The sequence below is a fragment of the Salvelinus alpinus genome, chromosome 1 (genome assembly GCF_045679555.1).
Source record: "Salvelinus alpinus chromosome 1, SLU_Salpinus.1, whole genome shotgun sequence".
Lineage (NCBI taxonomy): Eukaryota > Metazoa > Chordata > Actinopteri > Salmoniformes > Salmonidae > Salvelinus > Salvelinus alpinus.
The window spans coordinates 82,600,630-82,627,902 of record NC_092086.1 but is presented as its reverse complement, the minus strand read 5'-3'; the positions used below and the strand labels follow the sequence as shown (position 1 = coordinate 82,627,902).

The following is a 27,273-nucleotide window of genomic DNA, read 5'->3' as shown; positions in this document are numbered from 1 at the left end:
TACTCAAAACATCATTCATGGCCCAGCCTCCTAGAGGCCAGAGGAATGGCCCAAAAGACTGGCCTCTGTGTGGACCTGGACAAAACTCTCGTGTGGAGCTGCTCCGAGCTTTGATACCCCTGGCTGGTTGGTTCTGTTGGTTGGCTGGTAATGTGTCTGAAATAGCCCAGATGGCTAGTTAGCCAGTTGGGGCCGAGCGAAGCAGGAAACAGACCTGGAGTGTCCTAAAAAGCACAGAGCTGCTCCACTTCTGCCCGGCACCGCCACAAACCCACGCTTGTTTCCTTGAACAAAGGCTGTTGAGTTGGAGTTTTATATCTGCCATGAAAGAGCTCTGAACAGTGCCAGATTCTTGGCCTGCTCTCTCTATGTTTCTCTGTCAGTGTGGGAACTCTGTATATGCTCCTCTATTTGTCCCTCTTTCTCTCTTTTTTCTTTAAAAAAGTGTCCCTGAGCTAAATCAGTCCATTGAGTAAAGCCAATTACAGCTCCTGCTGCAGTTCAAAGGGGCTGCAGTGCAGAGGGACATTGAAACATGGGTATTGTAGATACAGACTGCATTATCTTGGGTTGGGGCGCTGGGTGGGAGATGTTTGGAGGAAGGGGGGCATAGGTGAAACAAAGTCTCACCTGTTTCCTCCCTAGCCGTATTTCAACTCCTGTCTTTTCATTCCTTAGATGAGAGCAATTATATTGTGGTGCAAACAAGGGGAAACCATTGCTTTCACCAACAAGTCGGTTAAAGGGAGGAGCAGGTTTCTGGAATGGAATGCAAACCCCCCACTTCCTGTCTACTTCCTGTCTGTGCCCTGACCACATCCGGTGTGTATGTTTTGTCTCCCTGGCTGCAGCTGAAGAAGAAGCAGGTATATGTGGAGAAGGTGGAGCGCATGCAGCAGGCCCTAGCCCAGCTCCAGGCTGCCTGTGAGAAGAGAGAGCAGCTGGAGCACCGCTTACGCACACGGCTGGAGCGGGAGCTGGAGTCACTGCGCATGCAGCAGGTGAGAGAAGCACACACACTCAGACACACATGGTGTGTTAACCTACTTGAGTGAATTCCCGGGGGCCCCGTGAAAATCGAATTTGCATTAAAAAAAAATACACAGCAAAATCCGTCAGATAGAAATATAATTTTGTTTTGCATGGTCTGCCTCAATCCACAACATCTCACGAAAACGTCTGTAGCGTCCGAACAGTTTGGGCTACATACTAATATGACCCCTCTAAGGTGAGCCTCTCACCAACACGTTCATGTGGGTTGTTTTGCTCCAGAACGCCCTGAAGGCAGCCTGGGACCAGTTTAAAAAATGAATGGATGTACAGTACCAGTTAACGGTTTGGACACACCTACTCATTCAAGGGTTTTTCTTTATTTTTAACATTTTAATATATTTAAATATAATAATCTACATTGTAGAATAATAGTGAAGACATCAAAATGATCAAATAACACGTGTACCAAATAGGGCTATCTTCCGTATACCACCCATACCTTGTCACAACACAACTGATTGGCTCAAACGCATTAAGAAATTCCACAAATGTACTTTTAGCAAGGCACACCTGTTAATTGAAATGCCTTCCAGGTGACTGACTATCTCATGAAGCTGGTTGAGAGAATGCCAAGAGTGTGCAAAGCAAAGGGTGTCTACTTTGAAGAATCTCAAATATAAAAAATATATTTTGATTTGTTTAACACTTGTTTTTGGTTACTACGAGATTCCAATATGTGTTATTTCAGTGTTGATGTCTTCACTGTTATTCTACAGTGTAGAAAATAGTAAAAATAAAGAAAAACCCTTGAATGAGTAGGGTGTGTCCAAGTTTTGACTTATATTATATACAGTGGGGAGAGCATGTAGAGCATGTAGAGGTCTGTAATTTTTTATCATAGGTACACTTCAACTGTGAGAGACGGAATCTAAAACAAAAATCCAGAAAATCACATTGTATAATTTTTAAGTAATTAATTTGCATTTTATTGCATGACATAAGTATTTGATACATCAGAAAAGCAGAACTTAATATTTGGTACAGAAACCTTTGTTTGCAATTACAGAGATCATACGTTTCCTGTAGTTCTTGACCAGGTTTGCACACCCTGCAGCAGGGATTTTGGCCCACTCCTCCATACAGACCTTCTCCAGATCCTTCAGGTTTCAGGGCTGTCGCTGGGCAATACGGACTTTCAGCTCCCTCCAAAGATTTTCTATTGGGTTCAGGTCTGGAGACTGGCTAGGCCACTCCAGGACCTTGATGCTTCTTACGGAGCCACTCCTTGGTTGCCCTGGCTGTGTGTTTTGGGTCATTGTCATGCTGGAAGACCCAGCCACGACCCATCTTCAATGCTCTTACTGAGGGAAGGAGGTTGTTGGCCAAGATCTCACAATACATGGCCCCATCCATCCTCCCCTCAATACGGTGCAGTAGTCCTGTCCCCTTTGCAGAAAAGCATCCCCAAAGAATGATGTTTCCACCTCCATGCTTCACCGTTGATGGTGTTCTTGGGGTTGTACTCATCCTTCTTCTTCCTCCAAACACGGCAAGTGGAGTTTAGACCAAAAAGCTCTATTTTTGTCTCATCAGACCACATGACCTTCTCCCATTCCTCCTCTGAATCATCCAGATGGTCATTGGCAAACTTCAGACGGGCCTGGACATGCGCTGGCTTGAGCAGGGGGACCTTGCGTGCGCTGCAGGATTTTAATCCATGATGGCGTAGTGTGTTACTAATGGTTTTCTTTGAGACTGTGGTCCCAGCTCTCTTCAGGTCATTGACCAGGTCCTGCCATGTAGTTCTGGGCTGATCCCTCACCTTCCTCATGATCATTGATGCCCCACGAGGTGAGATCTTGCATGGAGCCCCAGACCGAGGGTGATTGACCGTCATCTTGAACTTCTTACATTTTCTAATAATTGCGCCAACAGTTGTTGCCTTCTCACCAAGCTGCTTGCCTATTGTCCTGTAGCCCATCCCAGCCTTGTGCAGGTCTACAATTTTATCCCTGATGTCCTTACACAGCTCCCTGGTCTTGGCCATTGTGGAGAGGTTGGAGTCTTTGTTTGATTGAGTGTGTGGACAGGTGTCTTTTATACAGGTAACGAGTTCAAACAGGTGCAGTTAATACAGGTAATGAGTGGAGAACAGGAGGGCTTCTTAAAGAAAAACTAACAGGTTTGTGAGAGCCGGATTTCTTACTGGTTGGTAGGTCATCAAATACTTATGTCATGCAATAAAATGCAAATTAATTACTTAAAAATCATACAATGTGTTTTTCTGTTTTAGATTCTGTCTCTCACAGTTGAAGTGTACCTATGATAAAAATTACAGACCTCTACATGCTTTGTAAGTAGGAAACACTGGCGATTTTTCAGGTTATCAAATACTTGTTCTCCCCACTGTATATGGAAGTAGTTTAGTAGCTTAAAAAAAGGGGTTAAATATGTGTCAAAAAAAAGTTTCCTGATCATTCTTATTTCTCTCAGATAGGACAGACACTTCAAAAGAAACGTCCTTTCGAACCTCTCTAGAGCAGGGTTTCCCAAAGTCGGTCCTGGGGCAAAGTTTTAGTTTTGCTGTAGCACTACACAGCTGATTCAAATTATCAAAGCTTGATGATGAGTTGGTTATTTGAATCAGCTGTGTAGTGCTAGGACAAAAAAAACAGACGTACACTCGAGGGGGGGGGTGGAGGTAGAACTGAGCGATTTCCCCTTAGGCCAGCTGCAAAGTCAAAATTGTCTATATTGTAAAGAAAAATTTGCTTTTTGGTCTTAATTTAAGGTTAGTGTTAAGTATTAGGGTTAGCAGTGTGGTTAGAGTTAGCTTTAAATCAGATGTTATGACTTTGTGGCTGTGCCAGCTAGTGACCACTCTACAGAACGGCCTCCAGAAATAGATTCATGATGAAAAATACTAACCTGCCTATGAGACGGTGCAGCATCTCAGCTGCATTCAGCGTCAGCGGGGCGACCTGACCCAGAATTCCAGGCTCTCTCTCTCCCAGTCCCAACAGAGATGATCTCTTCCTTAAATTCCATTCTCTCTTTCTGTGTGTCTGAGCAGAGCCGAGCGGGGCACCACATAATGTTTTCTCATTACTAGAGCGCAGCCAGGTCCTCAAGGATGCGGAGAATGTGGGGGAAAGGTTGTAGATGACAGAACACCGGAGGGGAAGGGAGAGAAGTAGGAGAGAGGAAGAGAGCGACGTACAGTACCAGTCAAAAACCCTTGAATGACTAGGTGTGTCCAAATGTTTGACTGGTACTGTATATTCCATTAGAGCCTTTGGGAGCAGACAGATTGTCTGGTCCACAGAGACTACAGACATACTTGGAGCCTTGCCTCTCTACCAGCCAGTGTTGCCATAGGCCATGATATAGGCAGAAATTGTGTGTGTTGGTAATACAAATGTGAATGTGACTTGATTGCTCACTTGTATGGCGGTCGAGCTCTTGAACAATTATGTTCACTGACGGCCACACCTTCCACCCCCATTGTCTCCCTGCCTCTCCTCCCCTCCACCCATCCAGAGACAAGGTGGCTCCCAGAGCAGCAGCAGTGGTCAGGAGTACAACGCCACGGCTCTGATGGAGCATCTGAGGGAGAAGGAGGAGAGGATCCTGGCCCTGGAGGCAGACATGACCAAGTGGGAGCAGAAGTACCTGGAGGAGAGCGTCATGAGGCAGTTTGCCTTAGACGCCGCCGCCTCCGTCGCCACCCAGAGGGACACGTCGTCGTCAGTGATAAGCCACTCCGCCAGCAGCAGCTATGAGCAGCAGCTGTCAGTGGAGGCTCGTATCCAGAAGGAGGAGGAGGAGATCCTGCTGGCCAACCGCCGCTGTCTAGACATGGAAAGCAGGTAGATAGTTGTGTGTTAGAGACACATCCTGCACAGGTCTATTCAGATCAACTGATCTTTAAAATGTCTGGAGAGGCATTAAACCTATCAATATCATATAATAATCATGTTCTGTACAGTGCACTATACAGATACGATCCTTAACAGCCTAACACAACCACTTATCCTAGAACTTCAGTGCAACCGTGACCCAAGTCAAATCCAGTCTAACTCCCATTGTTCTCACTGATCATAAAGAACACAATAACATTCAAATATTAATGCAGTCTGCACTTTGCAGGATGTTGTACTTTTATTTTAAGAACTATACTCATGTCCCATCCCACAGGATCAAGAACCTGCACGCCCAAATCATAGAGAAGGATGCCATGATCAAAGTGCTCCACCAGCGTTCCAGGAAGGATCCCAACAAGGACCGGGACGCCGCGGCCACCATGCGACCCTCCAAGTCTCTGATGTCCATCGCCAACACGGGCGGCTCGGGCCTGCTCTCACACAGCTTGGGCCTCAGCAGCTCCCCCATCACAGAAGAGCGCAAGGACAGCAGCTGGAAGGGCAGCCTGGGTAAGAATTCTATTGGTTTTAATGGGGTTTGGTTGTGTTATGTGCTACATGATAAAGGCTATTTGAGTTTTCCCTTGTTATATTTGATGGATTAATTTGAATTGAGTGGGTTAGATACTGGAACTGCAGACATAGGGAGGGCACTACTTTTGACTAGACTCGGCCTAGGCCTCTTGTGAAATGTAGTGAACTATAAGGGTGTCATTTCAGATGCAGGGTAGAGGGACAAAAGCCGGAAGTCTGGTTAGGAGGAAGAGGGCAGGGAGGGTACAGGAAGTTGATTCACAGGCCCCTGAGATGTGTGGGTCAGAGCGTGATGACGGAGAGACAAAGGGGTGTGAATGGTCTTCAGCTGTGGGTTTGTAATGTAACTTAGAGTTCAATAGTAACATTGAATCATCAGGCTGAGTAATAGTCTGCTGGTGATGGAGGGTGGGAAGTTTAATATTATCAATGGTGCTGTGCTTGCTGGTACAGGCTGATTTGAATCCTGCTGAATGTACTGTCTGTTACTATCGACTATTTTATCTTACTTCAACTTGCTTCCATGTGAATCAATAAACAACTTGTCATGGGTAACCCAGCACCACCACATGCCTAACGGGTCTTCTCTGTTCCCTCCCCTCAGGAGTTCTGTTGGGTCCAGAGTACCGTACCGATTCTCTGAGGACAGAGTCCATCTCGTCATCTCCCTCCCCGGTCCTTCCCCTGACAGCAGGCCACTCTAAGACAGGCAGCAGGGACAGCTGCACCCAGACAGACAAGGGCCAGAGCCAGGAGGCTAGCAGCAAGCCCAGCACCCCAGCCCTGCAGAGCATGACCCTGCCCAACCGCCTCTCCAGCCCCAGCCCCGTCTACATACCTGACCGCATCGCAGGTACAGTAGGACAGTGCAATCCACCGTGGACACAAGTAGGGCCAGCAGTTTGTCCTGACCACAGGTCCTAATTATATGCTTTTAACTAGGGTCCAGAGTTTTTCCAGACCCAGTTAATATGAAGGATTTTAGAGTGTTCACTGCCTGCAATTTGAGAAATATAAACTTTCAATTAGTCTAGACATGACCAACCAGGATGCTTCTGCAATGTGGAGTGCTAACATAGCAGAATGGCAAACGTCACTTCAGGCTGAACTGAATCGTTTCTAGGAAAATGATCTAACCAAACGCAAATGGCCTTTTGTTTAAAATCTGTTTTTAAAGTGGTACAAGACTAATTCAAGAAATAATCCAGGAACCACACATTTGTTTCAACCAAGCAGTAGCTGGGGGGAGAGGTTAAGAGGGAGTGGGTCAGATGCTCTGGATGGGCAATATGGGGTCAAATCGCCTATTCAAATATAATGTGCAGGATATTGTTTTCTTTAAGGCAAATAGCCTATTCCCTTTATAGTGCACTACTTATGTGGCTCTGGTCAAAAGTAGTGCATTAGATGGGGTTTGGGGAATAGGCCGAATCTTTGTTTTGGGGGTAGACGTTCCCTTTGATCAGTTGACCAACCTTCTCCCGGTGTTTCTGTAGATGTGCCAGTGTTCCACAGCAGTACCCTGGAGAGGCGTGTCCTGGCGCAGTCCCACCCCCAGGCCACATCAGCCCCTCAACAGGAGGACAACGACATGGTGGAGATTCTCATCTGAACTGAACCATGGCCTCTATAGGTCACAGGACAGGAGGACAATATGTGTTTGTGCACAATCAATACACACACATTCACAGACACACACTTTCAAAATAGGTGGAGGATTCCTTTTTTCAACGTTTGGTGTTTAACTAGTTGTCGGGTGACCGAGGGTGTGTTCAAATACATCACTTTTTTAGATGTGCTTTAATGAACAATACTTTGTACGGTTTGTGATTCGGGAGGTTTTAGTGTCATCAGAATGATCAGTGAACTCTCTTGAACAGTGTTGCTGGAGGCTATTGGTTAACTAGCCCCCTTGGATCAAATGTATTGGCTACCATACGTTGCATCTATTGGTTAACTAGCCCCCTTGGATCAAATGTATTGGCTACCATACGTTGCATCTATTGGTTAACTAGCCCCCTTGGATCAAATGTATCGGCTACCATACGTTGCATCTATTGGTTAATTAGCCCCCTTGGATCAAATGTATTGGCTACCATTGCATCTATTGGTTAACTAGCCCCCTTGGATCAAATGTATTGGCTACCATTGCATCTATTGGTTAACTAGCCCCCTTGGATCAAATGTATTGGCTACCATACGTTGCATCTATTGGTTAACTAGCTCCCTTGGATCAAATGTATTGGCTACCATACGTTGCATCTATTGGTTAACTAGCCCCCTTGGATCAAATGTATTGGCTACCATACGTTGCATCTATTGGTTAACTAGCTCCCTTGGATCAAATGTATTGGCTACCATACGTTGCATCTATTGCACTACTTACTTTTTTCATGAGTGTGTTTAAAAATATATATTTTTACGTTAAGTCTGACATAGGTCATCTATTTATGTGTAGTAAACAGTACATTATTCACCAATGTTAGACGTGGCACTTGGGTAATCAGTGATATTGTAAACTACAAAACATTACTTTAACCTGTAAATACTGTATTTAGATACTGTATGTATGGCATGTGTATCATTTAACTGAACTGAATGGAATAGGTTTTTAGAAGCCATTCGGTTACATGGCACTGCCAGCCAAGGACCACAATGCACTGTTTAAAGTATTGGGGGACCGGCCCCCCATGTCACAGTGGAAAACTTGGGGGAGCGAGACTCACACATTTCTACTGTGGTCCAATGTGCTGCCTTTGTGACCCCACTGGATGGGGTCTGTCTCTTTCGAAGTGCAGCAGTAGAAGAGGTTTGGTGTTCACCAATGTGCCTATGCATCAGTTAAGGTTCTCCACAATACTTGTTAAGTGTCCTTCAATCCAGTCATGCTGGGTTTGAAAGGGTATTTTGCCCAGACTTGCTTCAAATGATATTAGGCCTGAAATAGTCCATTAGGATTTTAACTACTAATTTATGCAATGATCAGACAATCTGGTAACAATCAACTGTCTTTCTACACCGATTGACATTGTATTTATGAAACTATATGGCTCCATTTACAAAGGAAGCCCAATTCTGATCTTTTTCCAATAATTGGGCAAAAGATAGGAATTGGGCTGCCTGGTTAAACGCAGCCTATGGGGGTGATGTTAGCAGTTGAAATCCAAGTCAGTTTCACAACCGCACGTGTCCCTTTCTTTTGACCAAAGGTAACAGAATGAGTTTGTCTGGTGCTTGATGTGATAATGATCCTATCTATGATCCTTGTCTGTATCATAGATATCACATCTAACAGTGACTGAAATATCCACCTACATAACAATCTAGGTGAGAATTTATAATCCAAAGCCAAAAATGTGGGACCAAAGAAACACTCCACCAGCCAGTCTCCTGGCCTGACCCCACTATTGTCTTTAATGTCAATTGGTTAAGTGGACATTTAAAAAACAAAACAACACTGAGGTCAATAATATCTCTGAACAAAATTTTACTTCACCTGCTCAAACAAACTGTCTCCTCGTATCTACATTTCTCCAACCTGGCTGATGCAGTTAGGCCAGTGTTTGAAAGAAGTACACTACATCACCAAAAGTATGTGGACACCTGCTTGTTGAACATCTCATTCCAAAATCATGGGCATTAATATGGAGTTGGTCCCCCCTTTGCTGCTATAACAGCCTCCACTCTTCTGGGAAGGCTTTCCACTAGATTTTGGAACATTGCTGGGGGGACTTGCTTCCATTCAGCCACAAGAGCATTAGTAAGGTCGGGCACTGATGTTGGGCGATTAGGTCTGGCTCGCAGTTGGCATTCCATGGAGTTGAGGTCAGGGCTCTGTGCAGGCCAGTCAAGTTCTTCCACACCGATTTCGACAAACCATTTCTGTATGGACCTCACTTTGTGCACGGGGGCATTGTCTTGCTGAAACAGGAAAGATCCTTCCCCAAACTGTTGCCACAAAGTTGGAATCACAGAATGTCATTGTATGCTGTAGCGTTAAGAATTCCCTTCACTGGAACTAAGGGGGCTAGCCCGAACCATGGAAAAACAACCCCAGACCATTATTCCTCCTCCACCAAACTTTACAATTGGCACAGGTAGCGTTCTCCTTGCATCCGCCAAACCCAGATTCGTTCGACTGCCAGATGGTGAAGCGTGATTCATCACTCCAGAAAACACGTTTCCATTGCTCCAGAGTCCAATGGCGGCGAGCTATACACCACTCTAGCCGTTGCTTAGCATTGAGCATAGTGATCTTAGGCTTGTGTGCGGCTGCTTGGCCATGGAAACCCATTTCATGAAGCTCCCAATGAACAGTGCTTGTGCTGACATTGCATCCAGAGGCAGTTTGTAACTCGGTGGTGAGTGTTGTTACAACCAAGGACAGACTATTTTTTACACGCTTCAGCACTTGGCAGCTCTGTTCTGTGAGCTTGTGTGGCCTACCACTTCGCGGCTGAGCCGTTGTTGTTCCTAGACATTTCCACTTAACAATAACAGCACTTACAGTTGACCGGGGAAGCTCTAAAAGGGCAGAAATTTGACAAACTGACTTGTTGGAAAGGTGGCATCCTATGACGGTGCCACGTTGAAAGTCACTGAGCTCTTCAGTCAGACAATTCTACTGCCAATGTTTGTCTATGGAGATTGCATGGCTGTGTGCTCAATTTCATACACCTGTCAGCAACCGGTGTGGCTAAAATAGCCGAATCCACTGATTTGAAGGGGTGTCCATATCATTTTGTATATATAGTGTACAGTATGTCAGTTTTATAATGAAATAAAAAGCACAATTAGTGTTAAGAAATTAAAAATGTCCAGCACAGGGGGCAATTTCTCCCCTTGTAGTGTCAATTTGTTTGTCCAGGATAGACAATGGACCCTGGGATTGGAGACTGAACCTTGGGTGGGGACTATGGGGTTGAACACTTAATATTTTATGCTTCGTGCTAAGGCTCATTTGGATGGCTATCAGTTGCACTTGCTGTTTTACTGTTTGTAAAATGACACTTTTCAATGGTTACATTTTCAAAAGGCCAATGGATTTAATGTTCCATTTATTGGGAGAGCATCAAATGTTTTTTCACTGTGTTACTAACAATCATATAGACATGTCAAAGTCCCGATTATCAAGTACTGTACCAGCCTGCACCTGAAGCTTCAGAAAATGTCATTTATACATCAATTAATTCAACTCTTAAAGCAAAGGTGTTCCCCTTAAAATCTGTACTGATAGCATATAGCACAATATGCAACTCTTTGCGGTCCCACCCGAATGCCAGTCCATGGGTCTTGCTTCAAATTTCATAAGGTGTTCTGAGCAGAAAAATGTTCTGTACCCATTACTGTCAAACAGATGATTTCGCAAGTTCTCTCATGTTGAGTGCTCAGCATTTACATGTTTAAGTCAAAGTGAGCCTGTAGACCTGCCTTATCAGTGTGGTGATGGGAATAATTATAATCAAACTATGTATTAATGTTTTTGGTCAATCAAGAGCAGAGAATTGGTGAGTTTACCGGATTCTCTGGTAGTAATGAATGTTACTTTTTTTTTTTTAAATGCAAGGTCTTCTAGTATTTGTGCCTTTCAAAGTCTGTAAAATAGACGTTGCTTGACAATGTCATTACTGTACAATCGCCATTCATGTTTAATTAAATTGTATTTCTAATCAACCATCTGGTTTTTACAAAAAATATATATTTCATGCACTCCTGACGACTTTCCAAACGTTTCAGATAGTGAGTTTACTTGGTTTAGTATTTTTTTTTTTTTTGTTAAATAAATATACAATGCGACTTTGTTCTGTGCATTTTGCTCTTTTATAATGTACACGTATTTTTTTGGTATAGAGTACCACAGTATGAGTTATAAAACCTAGCAGTCAAACGGTTCCATTCATTTTTCCCCATAGGGGATGTTAGAAACACTTAAGGGCTGTGTTCCCTGTAGGCTTACCCTGGTGTGACGTTTCGATAACCCTGGAAATGTCTCTAGGACAAGGTGACTTTTCAATGTATTTGCTTACGTCACACCCTCCATGAAGAGCTTCCCACCGCCCTGCTAGTTTTCTGTTCTACCTGATAATTGTACCCACCTGTTGTCCTAGTTCTAAATCAGTCACTGATTAGAGGAACAATGAAAACATGCAGTGGAACTAGACTAGTTGACTTCTTCGATATCTAAGGGCTAGATTCAATCAGATTGAAATACAGTGTCTTGGTGGAACGCATTAGAGCTGTCAAATCCACAAGCAGCTTGTTGCCATTGAATGCAATGAAACCACACCTGACAAATTCCATGCATCAGAATCTGCATAATGAATACCACCCAGATGTTTCAGCGGTGTGAGCAGTTGCTCGTGTGTCAAACTACTCCCTTATTATCCCTACTGTGTTAAAGTTAAAAACGGCGCTAGAAAGTGTAGGCACTATCGATGTTAGAAATAAGGACTCAAATGTCAAACCATTGCTGTTAGGGTACGCATGTTTACTCCAAACGGAGGTTTTCCAATGGAAAAAAACACTTCTGTTCCGTTTGCAACAGAATCGAGGTAATGAATACGGCCCCAGACAAGGTTCAAGCAGGTGAAAGACCCAACGGACAAAACAAACCTCACTCAACATTTCATTTATTGTAAACCCAGTACAACTTCAAAAATGGAAAAAGAAACCCCATGTAATAAATTAGTGTTCAATTTACATTCGACTTCTGAGAAACATATCATTTCATAGTATAAACTGGTCTGGAAAAGATCAAAGCCACTGAGGCAGCCAACTTCAAAGCACTTCATGTTGCAGGCATTCAAACGCAGACATGTCTCAATTAAATAGAGGCCTTACAGAAGGACCTTATTACCCATGTACTGTCTGAAACAGATTACAATTTAGGCTTCTCTAAGTCTGAAGAGTTCCAAGTAAATCATACCATAATAGTATACTAGATACTTTGGACCAGTTACCAACTGACTCATGGCATTCCACCACCAGTGGTTACCAACTAGATTGAAATGTTAAGTTTACACAAGCTGTGTTTTGACAGACCAATGACGTAAATCTGATTATCCATCTCAACGACAACAATATAGAAGCCTCCGCAGTAACACTATCATTCCCTACCACCACCTCCAACCGTGGTAAGCACTAGCTGTTCAAGTCACAGAGATGGCCAATCCTTTAGGCAAACATGACATGGATCAATCCCTGATAATGTTGAAATTTGCCAGCATCCACCTTGACAATCAACTTAGTCCATATGTGACCTATGCACACCACTAATGCTCAACACCTTCATTTTATCATCCTAAGGCCCTACCTTAACAGTTACCAAAATAGCTTCCTCTCCTGGGCCCAGATTCACTAGACCTTAACTATAGACTTGAATAAAGTTGTTATTCCTCAAAAGGTTATTGGACATTTTCTTGCTCTATTTCTCCTTAAGAAGAAATTTGGTTCTTAATTCCAAGTTAGCTAAACCCTTGTCTTAAGCTCATGAAAGCAGTTTAATTCACACAAACTTCATCTGAAAGTTTCAGTATTGATAATTTTAAACCCAATAACATGTTTTAGAACAGTAATCGCAGTAAGAAATATGCTAACATGATTGCCATTGTGAGAAGTTGCCAAGAAATGAAGATTTGTAAGAAGATATTGAGGAATTACACTTAAAATATCTTGTGAACGTATTTTTCGTAAGAAGTGTTTAGTGAATCTGGGCCCTGGCATTGAAAGAAAGGAGATGGGCCATTGCGATTTATACTTGCTCAACATCTAACACCAACATGTGTGTAAGAATAAGTGCACTGACAAACTACCCAGCTGAGTGGATGTGTAATGCAGAGTTGAGCAAAGTAGCTGGTTGGAGCAGATGAGCGGGCTGTTTGAGTGACGTGTGTCTGTTATCTGCGTATCCAGAGCCATCCGTTGAGCAGGCAGGCAGAAAGGAGCAGGGAGAAGAGCACCAGCTCAGTCTGTCTGCGTTCAGCGTTCTGCTTCTCCAGACCCACCAGACGACGACTCATCTTCACCACCTGGACACGAGAAAGGAGCTGATCTGTTATACTGTAAGTGACTGATTTATTTTTGTTTATACACAACATTTGTCGTAGTGTAAAGATGGCCTCAGTAGAAAGGACATCTTACAGAAATGCAACATACAAGTATCCATAACATTAGTAACTCAATGGACAGAAGAAAATATTGAAGTTATGGCTCCATCTACTGGTTGAACACAGGCTACACTGTCATAATGGCATTGATGGAACAAAAGCATAAGGCCGCACGAACAGTAAACAGGCTTATCGCGAGAGATTCAGGCCTAAATTAAGCCTAAAGATGCTGATGTCACTCACCAAGTCCTCTAACGTCTTACCAGCACCATAAGATACTGTCATGAAGTAATATAGGCCTATATAAACATTTAATGTAATTTCTAGCCTACTACATTTTGACTGGATACATTGCCAGAATATTTTTTATAAGACAAAATACAGGGTAGCCTGCCACTGACAGGTCTGAGTTTGTTGTGTGAATGAATAAATACATTTCTGCCCGTTTTATTTTTTTACAATGCATCAGTGCAGAAATGTATTAATTTAGCCTTTGTGATTACATTACACCAGAGCTACATGTCACTTTTGCCATTCAAACTTCGCCGCCAGTTCATTGCCAACACTGACCTATTTTATTGAAATTCAGCAAGCAAGAGGATTGATTGATGCTTTTTTAAATTGCTCAAAAGTTTCAAACTACACTGAACAGAAATGTAAACACAACATGTGTTGGTCCCATGTTTCATGAGCTGAAAAAGATCCCAGAAATGTTCCATACTCATAAAAAGCTTAATCTCAGAATTTGTGCAAATGTGTACATCCCTGTTAGTGAGCATTTCTCATTTGCCAAGATAATCCATCCACCTGACAGGTGTGGCATATCAATAAACTGATTAAACGGCATGATCATTACACAGGTGCACCTTGTGCTGGGAACAAAAGGCCACGAAAATGCTCAGTTTTGTCAAAGAACACAATGCCACAGATGGCTCAAGTTGAGGGAGTGTGCAATTGGCATGCTGACTGCAGGAATGTCCATCAGAGCTTTTGCCAGATAATTAAAATGGCCATTTCTCAATCATAAGCCGCCTCCGTTATTTTAGAGAATTTGCAAGTATGTCCTACCAGCCTCACAACCGCAGGCCACATGTATGGCGTCTTGCGGACAAGCGGTCTGCTGACGTCTACATTATGAGCAGATGGACCCATGTCGGCAGTGCGGTTATGGTATGGGCAGGCACAAGTTACGGTCAATTTACAATTGCATTTTATCGATGGCAATTTCAATGCACATAGATACCGTGACGAGATCCTGAGGCTCATTGTCGTGCCGTTAAATCTCCCGCTATCACCTCATGTTTCAGCATGATAATGCACGGCCCCATGTCGCAAGGATCTGCACACACTTCTAGGAAGCTTAAAATGTCCCAGTTCTTCCATGGCCTGTATACTCAGACATGTCACCCATTGAGCATGTTTGGGATGCTCTGGATCGATGTGTACAATCGCATGTTCCAGTTCCCGCCAAAATCCAGCAACTTCGCACAGCCATTGAAGAGGACTGGGACAACATTCCACAATCAACAGTATGATCAACTCTATGCAAAGGAGATGTGTCATGCTGCATGAGGCAAATGGTCACACCAGATACTGACTGGTTTTCTGATTCTCCCCACTACCTTTTTTTTAAGGTATCTTTGACCAACAGATGCATAACTGTATTCCCAGTCATGTGAAAGGGACTAATGATTTTATTTCAATTGACTCATTTCCTTATATGAACTGTAACTCAAACAGTACCAGTCAAAAGTTTGGACTCATGCAAGGGTTTTTCTTTATTTTCACTATTTTCTACATTGTAGAATAATAGTGAAGACAAACTATGCAATAACGTAGTAACCCCCCAAAAAAGTGTTGTTCAAAATATATTTTATATTTGAGATTCTTGAAATAGCCACCCTTTGCCTTGATGACAGCTTTGCACACTTGGCATTCTCTGAACCAGCTTCACCTGGAATGCTTTTCCAACAGCCTTGAAGGAGTTCCCACCCACATATGCTGAGCACCTGCTTTTCCTTCACTCTGCGGTCCTACTCATCCCAAACCATCTCAATTGGGTTGAGGTCGGGTGACTGGAGGCCAGGTCATCTGATGCAGTAGTCCATCACTCACTCTTGGTCAAACAGCTGTTGAAAAACAAATGATAGTCCCACTAAGTGCAAACCAGATGGGATGGCGTATCGCTGCAGAATGCTGCGGTAGCCATGCTGGTTAAGTGTGCCTTGAATTCTAAATAAGTCAGTGTCACCAGCAAAGCACCATCACACCTCCTCCTCCATGCTTCACGGTGGGAACCACACGAGATCATCCCTTCACCTACTCTGCGTCTCACAAAGACACGGCGGTTAGAACCAAAAATGTCACATTTGTACTCATCAGACCAAAAGGACAGATTTCCACTGCTCGTGTTCTTGGCCCAAGCAAGTCCTTTAGTAGTGGTTTCTTTGCAGCAATTTGACCATGAAGGCCTGATTTCACGCAGTCTCCTCTGAACAGTTGATGTTGAGATGTGTCTGCTACTTGAACTCTGAAGCATTTATTTGTGCTGCAATTTCTGAGGCTGAATATATTTTGATTTGTTTAACACTTTTTTTGCTTATACATGATTCCATAGAATTGATGTTTTCACTATTATTCTACAATGTAGAAAATAGTAAAAATGAGTAGGTGTCCAAACTTGACTGATGTAGATATATAAAAAACAAACGTTCTCTCACTGTTAACTGCATTTATTTTCAGCAAACTTAACATGTGTAAATACCTGCATGAACATAACAAGATTCAACAACTGAGACAAATTCCACAGACATGGTGTAATGTGTCCCTGAACAAAGGGGGAGTCAAAATCAAAAGTAACAGTCAGTATCTCGTGTGGCCACCAGCTGCATTAAGTACTGTAGTGCATCTCCTCCTCATGGACTGCACCAGATTTGCCAGTTCTTGCTGTGAGATGTTACCCCACTCTTCCACCAAGGCACCAGCAAGTTCCTGGACATTTCTGGGGGGAATGGCCCTAGCCCTCACCCTCCGATCCAACAGGTCCCAGACGTGCTCAATGGGATTGAGATCCGGGTTCTTCGCTAGCCCTGGCAGAACACTGACATTCCTGTCTTGCAGGAAATCACGCACAGAACGAGCAGTATGGCTGGTGGTATTGTCATGCTGGAGGGTCATGTCAGGATGAGCCTGCAGGAAGGGTACCACATGAGGGAGGAGGATGTCTTCCCTGTAATGCACAGCATTGAGATTGCCTGCAATGACAACAAGCTCAGTCCAATGATGCTGTCACACACCGCCCTAGACCATGACGGACCCTCCACCTCCAAATCGGTCCTGCTCCAGAGTACAGGCCTCGGTGTAACGCTCATTCCTTCGATAAATATGAATCCGACCATCACCCCCGGTGAGACAAAACCGCAACTCGTCAATGAAGAGCACTTTTTGACAGTCCTGTCTGGTCCAGCGACGGTGGGTTTGTACCCATAGGCGATGTTGTTGCTGGTGATATCTGGTGAGGACCTGCCTTACAACAGGCCTACAACCCTCAGTCCAGCCTATTGAGGACAGTCTGAGCACTGATGGAGGGATTGTGCGTTCCTGGTGTAACTCGGGCAGTTGTTGCCGCCATCCTGTACCTGTCCCGCAGGTGTGATGTTCGGATGTACCGATTCTGTGCAGGTGTTGTTACACGTGGTCTGCCACTGCGAGGACGATGAGCTGTCCTTCCTGTCTCCCTGTAGTGCGGTCTTAGGCGTCTCATAGTACGGACATTTCAATTTATTGCCCTGGCCACATCTGCAGTCCTCATGCCTCCTTGCAGCATGCCTAAGGCACGTTCATGCAGATGAGCAAGGGACCCTGGGCATCTTTCTTTTGGTGTTTTTCAGAGTCAGTAGAAAGGTGTCTTTAGTGTCCTAAGTCTTCATAACTGTGACCTTAATTGCCTACTGTCTGTAAGCTGTTAGTGTCTTAACGACTGTTCCACAGGTGCATGTTCAATAATTGTTTATAGTTCATTGATCAAGCATGGGAAACAGTGTTTAAACCCTTTACAATGAAGATCTGTGAAGTTATTTGGATTTTTACTAATTATCTTTTAAAAGACAAGGTCCTGAAAAAGATACGTTTCTTTTTTTGCTGAGTTTATATGCTACTCGTTTAAGAGAGAGGGGGAAGAGATAGTTAAGTTGCCTGTCGAGATGCGTGAAAGACAAAAAGACAGTGAAATATCCGCCAGAGTATAGGCTACTTGTAGAAAAGGCCCATGGAGTTGGTGGAATAATCCTTTAATTCATGGCCACTTACTCAGCTGGGCCAGAGCGCTTTAATTAGGTCAGGTGGCAATGACCGACAGATCTCATCCACATAAAAGGAGGAAAACGCCATCGCCTGATCTCGCTGCTTTCTCTTCCTTAACTCCGTCTGCTTGAGAAGTTCTGTGCGTCCATGAATCCACCACAGACTACTCAGTAAATATACCACTTTATGGTTAAAGGAATTCCTGCCTCCGTCTCATCCATTCTTCTGTCACCTGACACGTGACCACCTGTTCACCTTCACTGTCAGTCATCCTACCTGTCCAGCTACCCACACAGATTCCACTAATCTTTCACTACTCTTAGATAAAATTCTTAAATAAAAATTTAAGCCCAGTGTCAACATAACCACCTATGGACAGGCCATGGACAGGTTGAGTCCATGTGTTCTATTTTCAAATGGTTGTCAATTTCATCTTCATATAGCCTAGGCCTATATCACAGCTGTTTCTATAGCTTCCCCTTAACTTTACATTATATTGATTTCGCATTATCCTATAAGGTAGACTAGTTCAGATGCAGGTGTCAATCAGACAGTGTCATTCAGACGTTCAATGGAATGTGAAAGTAGCTCATTATTGTCTCTTTTCACCCGCGATAGGGGTAATTACCCTGCTTACCTGTCTCCTAAGTACGATGAACTCCACAGCTGCACTTCCCTCATCTGGGCTCATCCAAGAGTCCCGCATGGCACTGCCAACCACACAAATAGGGATAAAGGTAAATGGTGCATGTGCACACACACCCACACTTCAATGCTTTAGGCTTCAGAAATGTGTTTTTGGTACCACAAAACAATAATAGGACATTTTAATGGTTTGCCAGAACTTGTCACCTTTTCCTGGCTGGTTCGACATACACAGGGGGCTCCTCAACCACAGCGGTAGTTGGGTGTTCAGGATAGCTGAACCTTTAAACCAGGGAGAGAGACCACAGTCTGCAAAGGGGCTTTTAACGGAAGGCAGATCGAAGAACAACAGGGAAGGATCCAGCATGAGGAAAAACAACCAGAAGTGTGCAACAAAAGACAGCACAAAGCAAGATGAAGTTGTCACATGGATACTGATCTAAGATCAGTTTTCCATTGTTGCCTGTAAAGGCTAAGGTTAGGATTAGGGTACAATGGGCTGATCCAAGATGTGTGCCTACTGGCAACTTCTACCCGAAGCAAGAGCAAAGCAGGGAGAAGCAGCAAGCAGAGTTTAGAGTGCAGAGGGACGGGACAGTTCATCACTAAGGACTTAACATGGTCCACACACACCCGCATATTAATGAAGTGGGCACAACAGAGTCTCTTCACCCTCAGGTGGCTGATAAGAATAGGCATGGGCCCTTGGATTCTCAACAAGTGCTATAGCTGGACCCTCGAGAGCACCTTGACTGGCTGCATCACCGCTTGCTATGGCAAATGCACCGCCCTCGACCACAAAGCGCTACAGAGGGTGGTGCGGACGGCCCTGTACATCACTGGGGCAGAGCTCCCTGCCTTCCAGGACCTCTAATATCAGGCAGTGTAAGAAGAAGGTCTGAAATATTGTCAGACTCCAGCCACCCTAGTCAGACTCTTTCCATGACACAGATTGACCAGGTGAAAGCTATGATCCCATATTGATGTCACTTGTTAAATCCACTTCAATCAGTGCAGATGAAGGGGAGGAGACAGGTTAAAGAAGGATTGTTAAGCCTTGAGATGGATTGTGTATGTGTGCCATTCAGAGCGTGAATGGGCAAGACAAAAATACCCTTTGAACAGGGTATGGTAGTAGGTGCCAGGGGCACCGGTTTGTGTGAAGAACTGCAACGCTGCTGGGTTTTTCACACTCAACAGTTTCCTGTGTGTATCAAGAATGGTCCACCACCCAAAGGACATTCAGCCAACTTGACACAACTGTGGGAAGCATTGGAGTCAACATGGGCCAGTATCCCTGTGAAACGCTTGACACCTTGTAGAGTCCATATCCTGACAAATTGAGGCTGTTCTGAGGGAAAAAGGGGAGGGGGGTGCAACTCAATATTAGGATGATGTTCTTAATGTTTTGTACACTCAGTGTATACACTATATACAGTACCAGTCAAAAGTTGACACCTACTCATTCCAGGGTTTCTTTATTTCTACATTGTAGAATAATAGTGAAGACAAACTATGAAATAGCACATATGGAATGTTAAACAAATTAAAATATATGTTACACTTTTGGTTACTACATGATTCCATGTGTTATTTCATAGTTTTGATGTCTTTACTATTATTCTACAATGTAGAAAATAAATTAAAACCCTTGTAGGTGTCAACTTTTGACTGGTACTGTATATACATACACCATTTTACTCTTATTATTGTCTATCATGATTCCTAGTCACTTTACCCTGTCTTTATGTACATATCTACCTCAAATACCTTATTTTGTTATTTTTTACTCTGCATCGTTGGGAAGGGCTCATAAGCAAGCATTTCATGGTATACTTGGGGCGGCGGGTAGCCTAGTGGTTAGAGCGTGGGCCAGTAACTGAAAGGTTGCTAGATCGAATCCCAAAGCTGACAAGGTAAACATCTGTCATTCTGCCCCTGAACAAGGCAGTTAACCCACTAGGCCGTCATTGTAAATAATAATTTGTTCTTAATTGACTTGCCTAGTTAAATAAAGGTCAAATAAAAATAGTATGATTTCAACCTAAGTTGTGAGTAAAGGAAGTGATCCTGTAGTCAAGAATGAATCCTTTATCGAAGCAAAAGCTTTGCAAAGAAAGTGAGAACTAGTACTGTAAGAACATAAATGCAAGCCCAAGCAAGCAAGGAAGAAATGGAAGGAGGTTAGGTGCCATTTGTTAAGATTTCGGTTTGGGTAGGCAGGGGTCACTCAGGTCGGAGAAGGTAGGATTAGCCGCTATCCCCTAACCTGTATTTCTGAGTGACAGTCTGCAGAAGGCACTGTGAGGCCTGCTGGCCCAGTTCCTTGGCAGCCTGCAGCATGGTCTGTGGGGACAGGAGGCTGGGTAGGGTGGCAGGGAGCCCCAGGGGCATGGGCAGGGTGTCTGCAGCAGCTGCAGTAGAGGAGCGCTGAGGGGGGCATCCTGCACCGCCGCAACTACAACAGGCACGAGTGAGGGGTGGGTTGGGTCACCACAAAAGACAGGACAGACAGAAGGGAACAACACTTACCAAGCATAGTGACAACGCCACAACTTCATGTTGCCTCGAGTATAACCTACATGTAAGGAGAGGCTAGAGATCAGAGAAACCAATGTGTCTCCCTCTGCTGAAAACACAGGTGAAGAATGGGAGGACAACGCTGCATGGGGCCTGAGGCAGCGCAGTCAGTAGAATGTAGTGTCCCAAGCCAACAATGCAACTTTCCCTTTGTCTTTCTGAAATGTTCCGTTGAAAGAATTTTGATGAAGTCTGGTTACATATGGCCGAGTTGTCTCGTCCACAAGGTGATGAAAACCAACAAAAATTGTTGGTGTTCTGAAAACATTAAGTACCATGTGTTTTGGGAGCTTTTTGTAATGTGTTTTTGAGCTTTTTTTCTCCACTTCTGAGGAAGTGTTGTACATGTAACCCCTTCACTGGGCAGAGGAGCACGCAGAGAGGCAGGTAGCCTAGCGGTTAAGAGCGTTGGGCCAGTAACCGGAGGGCCGCTGGTTCGAATCCCCGAGCCAACGAGGTGAAAAATCTGTCGATGTGCCCTTGAGCAAGGCACTTAACCCTAAATGCTCCTGTAAGTCAGTCTGGACAATAGCTTCTACTAAATGACAAATGTAAATGTAGTAAGCCATTCAGTCTGGTCCAAGGAAAAAGATGGATCTCTATGGTGACATTTAAAAGGAGTTAAGAAGTGTTTAATCCAATGTGTCTTGTACTTACGAGATAGGGGTGTGTGGTGTCTGTTTGCAGGTGGGGGTGCCAGGGTTGCTCCTGCCAAAAGCCTGGTCACTGTAGGACCTACGCAGTGGACTCTGTCACAGAAGAGAGAAAGAGTAACATGAGTTCGATAAGGAAGAGATGGGCAACTGGTGGCCCCCTTTGGTAGGCCTGCGGATCAATTTCCAAATCCAGGGATGCAAACTTGTGAGTGCCCAAAAAGGTGACACTTTTTTTGCACTGAAACATGCAAAGTACACCTGGCATACCCCTTTTTATCCACTGTATTGAAAAAGAGGGAGGGTGTATGGTGTTCCTTTCAACTCTATAGTGGCTTCCAGCTTAAGCCAGGCCCAGCTCCAGCTACACTTGATCACTGAATTCACTTGTTTAACAAGCCACGCCTCAGTTTTACCTAATTCTCTAATTCTGAAAATTAACCACATACTGTAGAGGGAATTCGTAGGCTATTGAATAAACCCCCACTTCCTTCCATTCTGCTAGCAAACGTGCAATCTTTGGACAATAAAATAGATGACCTACACGGAAGATTAAACTACTATCGGGACATTCAAAACTGTAATATCTTATGCTTCATGGACGTGACTGAATGACGACACTATCAACATACAGCTGGAGGGTTATACGCTGCACCGGCAGGATAGAACAGCGGCGTCTGGTAAGACAAGGGGCAGCGGACTATGTATTTTTGTCAATAACAGCTGGTGCACGATATCTAAGGAAGTCTCGAGCCTGAGGTAGAGTATCTCATGATAAACTGTAGACCACACTACCTGCCTTAAGAGTTTATCTGTATTTTTCGTAGCTGTTTACATACCACCACAGTCAGAGGCTGGCACTAAGACCTGCCTACTCTGTTAACCATGCATAGTCACTTTAATAACTCTACCTACATGTACATATTACCTCAACTAACCGGTGCCCCCACACATTGACTCTGTACCGGTACCCCCCTGTATATAGTCTCGCTATTGTTATTTTACTGCTGCTCTTTAATTACTTGTTACTTTAATTACTTATTATCTTCTTTTTTTTTTACTGCTTTGTCGGTTAGGGGCTCGTAAGTAAGCGTGTCACTGTAAGGTTGCTGTTGTATTCGGCGCATGTGACTAATAGAATTTGATTTGAAAACAGTTTGTTAACATTTCACACAGATTGCCAGGGTCCAGTAAGCAACTAACGCGTTATAACTTGAGGAACGACAAGGAGTCATACCAGTTAATACTATAGCGAATGGTTCGGTTATTAACGTTAGCTCATCTGATGTTGTAACGTTAGCTAGCTAACGTTAGCTGTCTGTTATTAGCCAGCTAATTTTCACTCCATAAATTCAATCATACTTGATCAGTTAAGTTGGCTAATGTTGCTCAACATTTCTCTGGCTAGCTAACGGAGAATTCTATCCAGCTACTGTAGCAAGATACTTAACAATACTTGTTCCACCACATTTTCTCCCTCACCTCAAACTTTCCAAATTCCAGTTGCACGATTCTACACGAATCACGTAGGTCACCTATTTTGGATTCAAAACTGCGAATTTCCCCGAAAAGGTGACTAGTTTGCATCCCTGAAAATCTATTTTGGGGGAGGGGGACTTCGTCAGGTAAAAGAACAGAATACACAAGGTGCAATTTAGAAAAGTGGTTGTGCATCAGCAGTTTTTCTCTTATGTCAGCAAAATGTTTTAGATTAAGTTAGTCTTGAGGCCAACTAAACTTGTAGTAATCATGGTCGAAATACCAACCGGGGCCCCCCTGGATTGTGTTAGTCATTCTCAGGCAAACATTTCTCTCCACCCTATGGCAAAATGTGTACAATTGCATGAAATTAACTAAAACTTTGAATTTTGCTTAGGCACACCAAATGGCTAGTGCCGGATGACTTAATGTTTAGGTATAGATATAGGTATGCAGAACCGCGAGCCACTGCGCCCCCCCCCCGCGTTGAGTCCAGATCTTTTTGGTGGCCCCCACCCCCATCAAAGTTGGCCATCCCTGAGTTCAATGGTGAGGGTAGGGCCAGATGGAAGCTGATGGGAATGTTTCAATCCAGGTGGTACCTGCATATTGAATCATTTGCTAACTCCATCTCCTCAAATGCTCTCCCTAAGCACGACTCTGAACACTTTAAAGAATAACACTCAGAGCAATGGCATGACACTATACTTATCCAATTATTGTCAGACAACTCATTCCCAAAGAAAAGGTCCAGTCTCCACACTCACATACCTGCACTGGTTCCCTCATGTAGGGGTCTCTTTCTCTGTTCCAGGCACTGTGCTGCTGTGCCTCCCATGCAGGCCCCAGGGGGAGGGCTGCGCCTTGCTTGGATGATGTGAACAGTGGATGGGGGCTCATGTCCGGGGCATCTATTAGTAAGTCAAAAAGATATAAGAACACTGAGATAAGATAGGGACTCACACACAGATCCCATTATTGCTCCGACTCAAATCCGGAAGAAAAAAAGAAAACAGAGCATTTTGGACCAGCATTGTTAAGTGTCTAAAGGAGTTTTTCTTCTGACCCGTCTTCGTTCTATCGCAACTCTACTTCAAGTTCCTTGGTGTGCACATCACCAACAAACTATCATGGTCCAAACACACCAAGACAGTTGTGAAGAGTGCACAACAAATCCTATTCCCCCTCAGGAGACAAAAGATTTGGCATGGGTCCTCAGAGCCTCAAAGTTATACAGCTGCACCATCGAGAGCATCCTGACTGGTTGCATCAATGTCTGGTATGGCAACTGCTCAGCCTCCGACCACACGACAGAGGGTAGTGCGTACGGCCCAGTACATCACTGGGGCCAAGCTTCCTGCCATCCAGGACCTCTATACCAGGCGGTGTCAGAGGAAGGCCCTAAAAATTGTAAAAGACTCCAGCCACCCTAGTCAGACGGCTCTCTCTGCTACCGCACGGCAAGCGGTACCGGAGCTCCAAGTCTAGGTCCAAAAGGCATCTTAACAAGCCATAAGACTCCTGAACAGCTAATCAAATGGCTACCCAGACAATTTGCATTGCATAGCCCCCCCCCCTTACACTGCTGCTACTCTGTTTATTATCTATGCATAGTCACTAACTAACTACATGTACATATTACCTCAACCAACCGGTGCCCCCACACATTGACTCTGTACCAGTACCTCCTGTATATAGCCTCGCTACTGTTATTTTAATTACTTGTTACTTTTATATCTATTTTTTACTTAACACTTTTTCTTAAAACTACATTGTTGGTTAAGGGCTTGTAAGTAAACATTTCACTTTAAGGTCTACACCTGCTGTATTTGGCGCATGTGACAAATAAAATTAGATTTTGATTTGAACTTAAGCCATATAAATGCCTCCTGTTTTGTCTTTATCAATAGGCCTACCCCCAGACCAACCATGTCCCCACCTGTGAGAGACAGCCTGTCTGGGATGTGCATGCTGTAAGAAGCGGGACAGTCAGCACACTCCTGCCTCTCCTCTTCCCATCTCTGTCCCATGCCTGGCCCCACTCTCAGCCGGTCGGGGACACGCATCTTCTGGTTGATGGCCTCAGAGAAGATGGGGTCACGGCCGCCACGCACCTGGGAAACGTCACCCCGGAACTCCGAAGAGGCCATGGTAGCACTGGCAGCTGCTGTTTTAAGATCAAAATGTGTTACAACTTCTGAAGTCACAGTGCATCTTTGACAAGCCTATACTACCCCTGTAAGACTATACTTGGATGTAGTTAGCTGAATAGGCAACAGGATTAGTCAAATGTTAGTAGGTTCATTTTCATGCAGTGTGGATTAGCTGGAACTATCCTGTGTTATTCTTTGGGTGCTTAAATCCAGTCCGCCCACAATGGTCGCCGCCCAACTCCATCATAAATCTTTGAGTTTAATTGGCTAGGGGCCTGTCAAATCATTGCAGATGGCAGGCAACTCAATTCAATTAATGTGAGAACTGCGTACCTAGGTAGCTAGTTGTCTGATTAATTAGGCTGTATACACAATTAATTGGTATATACAGCCTTGAAGTAATGCCTGAAAATCATGTACATTTTCCTTACAAGACAGAATGTTTAATTAAATTACATTTAAACTTACTATACCGGTTGTCTGTGCAGTTTGTCTTCAACTGCTCTATGGAACCAAGAATGCCATGACAATGAAAATGGTTCTGAATCAGGGTAGAGTACAGAGAACAATCCACACTTTTGGGAATTGCAGATTTTTGTGTAGATATAAATCTGAATATTTGTTTTTGAAATTCACACACAAAAAGTGTTGATTGTTCTCCACCCTCCCGATTTAGAGAATAGCTTACCATTTGCGTTGTCATGGCACGCTTGGTTCAATAGTTAGGCATATTGACAAGATTAAAAACTGAACATCCAGTATAAAACTAATTTTACCTCGGTGCTTAACATAACCATATAACGTTACCGAACTACTCTCTAAAAAGTCTGGTAAACAATACATTCCTTAAGGATAGTTTGTCCTGATAGAGTACCGGTAAGTTCAAATGTAATTGCATTCAACATTCTGGCTTGTAAGGAACATTTACACGATTTTGCAGGCGTTAGTTTCAGGCTGTACATACCAATTAATTGTGTATTAACGTTACAACCTGATTAATCAGACTAAAGTTAGGTGGCTAGGTATGAAACACTACTGGATAGCTATGGCTGAAGACAATTGTTGTAGTTAGTTAAAATAGCTGTGAGAATAGCTCATGACAAGCTAAATAGCTAGCTATGGCAACACAACATGGTATGGTAAGCCAGTGTTAGCATATTGGTGGCCAGTTAGCTAGCAATCACAGCTACCAAGCCTGAAAAAGAGCTGGCAAGTAGTGCTAGCTAGCTACTTGTTGCACTCAAACACCAAGGGTTAACGTTATTCATCGTTTTTTTCGTCATCATACTTTAATCATTGACCTATTGTTATCACACTTTCTACAGTAAAATAAATGCAAGATATATCTAGCTAGAAAGATGACAGACCTGAGGAGTAACGTGCAGGGCAGAGATCTTTGGCCAGCTAAATTAGCGAGTAGCTTTGCTAGCTAGCTTGTCAGTTAGAATGCAAGCGACCTAGCTAGAAGCTAAAGTTAGCTGGAGTAAAGCTGATAGCCAAATAAGTTGGTCAACTATCACGAAGTTGTCAGCAGCAATTTGACATTATCTTTAACAACACCGTGGCTAGACAGTTTATCAACAAAAACTATAGCTATTTAGATAAAAGCTTAGGGAACTAGCAAGCTATGTAGCTAAACTTTATAAAGTTGACATTAGCTAGCTCGCTATCCTACTAACGTCCTTCTTTGGTATCATTGTGTTTGCACATTTTTCGTGCATGCCGCCACCTACTGTGCGGGAGTGTGTGGTCATAACTCTTTTTTTATTTTATTTTTATTTAACCTTTATTTAACTAGGCAAGTCAGTTAAGAACAAATTCTGATTTACAATGATGGCCTAGGAGCAGTGGGTTAACTGCCTTGTTCAGGGGCAGAACGACAGATTTTTACCCTGTCAGTTCATTG

The 27,273-nt window shown here is 43.7% G+C and overlaps 2 protein-coding genes and 1 long non-coding RNA gene across 4 annotated transcripts in view; 2 read left to right on the top strand and 1 right to left on the bottom strand.

The window, feature by feature from the left end:
* Positions 1 to 11,251, top strand: part of LOC139531766 (angiomotin-like) — a 56,149-nt gene extending 44,898 nt beyond the window's left edge. The window contains 5 exon segments of the mRNA XM_071328585.1: positions 852 to 1,001; positions 4,534 to 4,862; positions 5,191 to 5,426; positions 6,055 to 6,303; positions 6,947 to 11,251. Coding sequence (XP_071184686.1) covers positions 852 to 1,001; positions 4,534 to 4,862; positions 5,191 to 5,426; positions 6,055 to 6,303; positions 6,947 to 7,062 — 1,080 coding nt within the window. The 3' untranslated portion in view covers positions 7,063 to 11,251.
* Positions 11,252 to 12,062: 811 nt separating this feature from the next.
* On the bottom strand, positions 12,063 to 25,364 carry LOC139531773 (mitochondrial fission factor homolog B-like). Of its 2 annotated transcripts, XM_071328599.1 has the most exons (7): positions 25,154 to 25,364; positions 23,986 to 24,125; positions 21,740 to 21,831; positions 20,772 to 20,960; positions 18,710 to 18,784; positions 18,495 to 18,567; positions 12,063 to 13,477 (listed from the first exon to the last, which is right to left on the bottom strand). In XM_071328599.1, the coding sequence occupies exons 1-7, from the start codon at positions 25,362 to 25,364 to the stop codon at positions 13,346 to 13,348; spliced, it is 912 nt and encodes a 303-aa protein (XP_071184700.1). In that variant the 3' UTR covers positions 12,063 to 13,345. The 2 variants fall into 2 exon arrangements, with proteins under 2 accessions (XP_071184700.1, XP_071184708.1); XM_071328607.1 differs by lacking the exon at positions 20,772 to 20,960.
* LOC139531782 (uncharacterized) lies at positions 13,396 to 25,251 on the top strand. The gene is made up of 3 exons (XR_011666428.1): positions 13,396 to 13,510; positions 18,476 to 18,594; positions 25,125 to 25,251. It is a non-coding gene; the product is annotated as an uncharacterized lncRNA (long non-coding RNA).
* Positions 25,365 to 27,273: the final 1,909 nt, after the last annotated feature.

Coding starts and splice junctions, on each gene's coding strand:
- LOC139531773 (XM_071328599.1), bottom strand. CDS start 25,364: ATGGCCTCTTCGGAGTTCCGGGGTGACGTTTCCCAGGTGCGTGGCGGC. Junction 20,961..21,739: donor ACACCACACACCCCTATCTC/GTAAGTACAAGA, acceptor TGCCTGTTGTAG/TTGCGGCGGTGCAGGATGCC. Junction 18,568..18,709: donor GTCGAACCAGCCAGGAAAAG/GTGACAAGTTCT, acceptor TGTGGTTGGCAG/TGCCATGCGGGACTCTTGGA.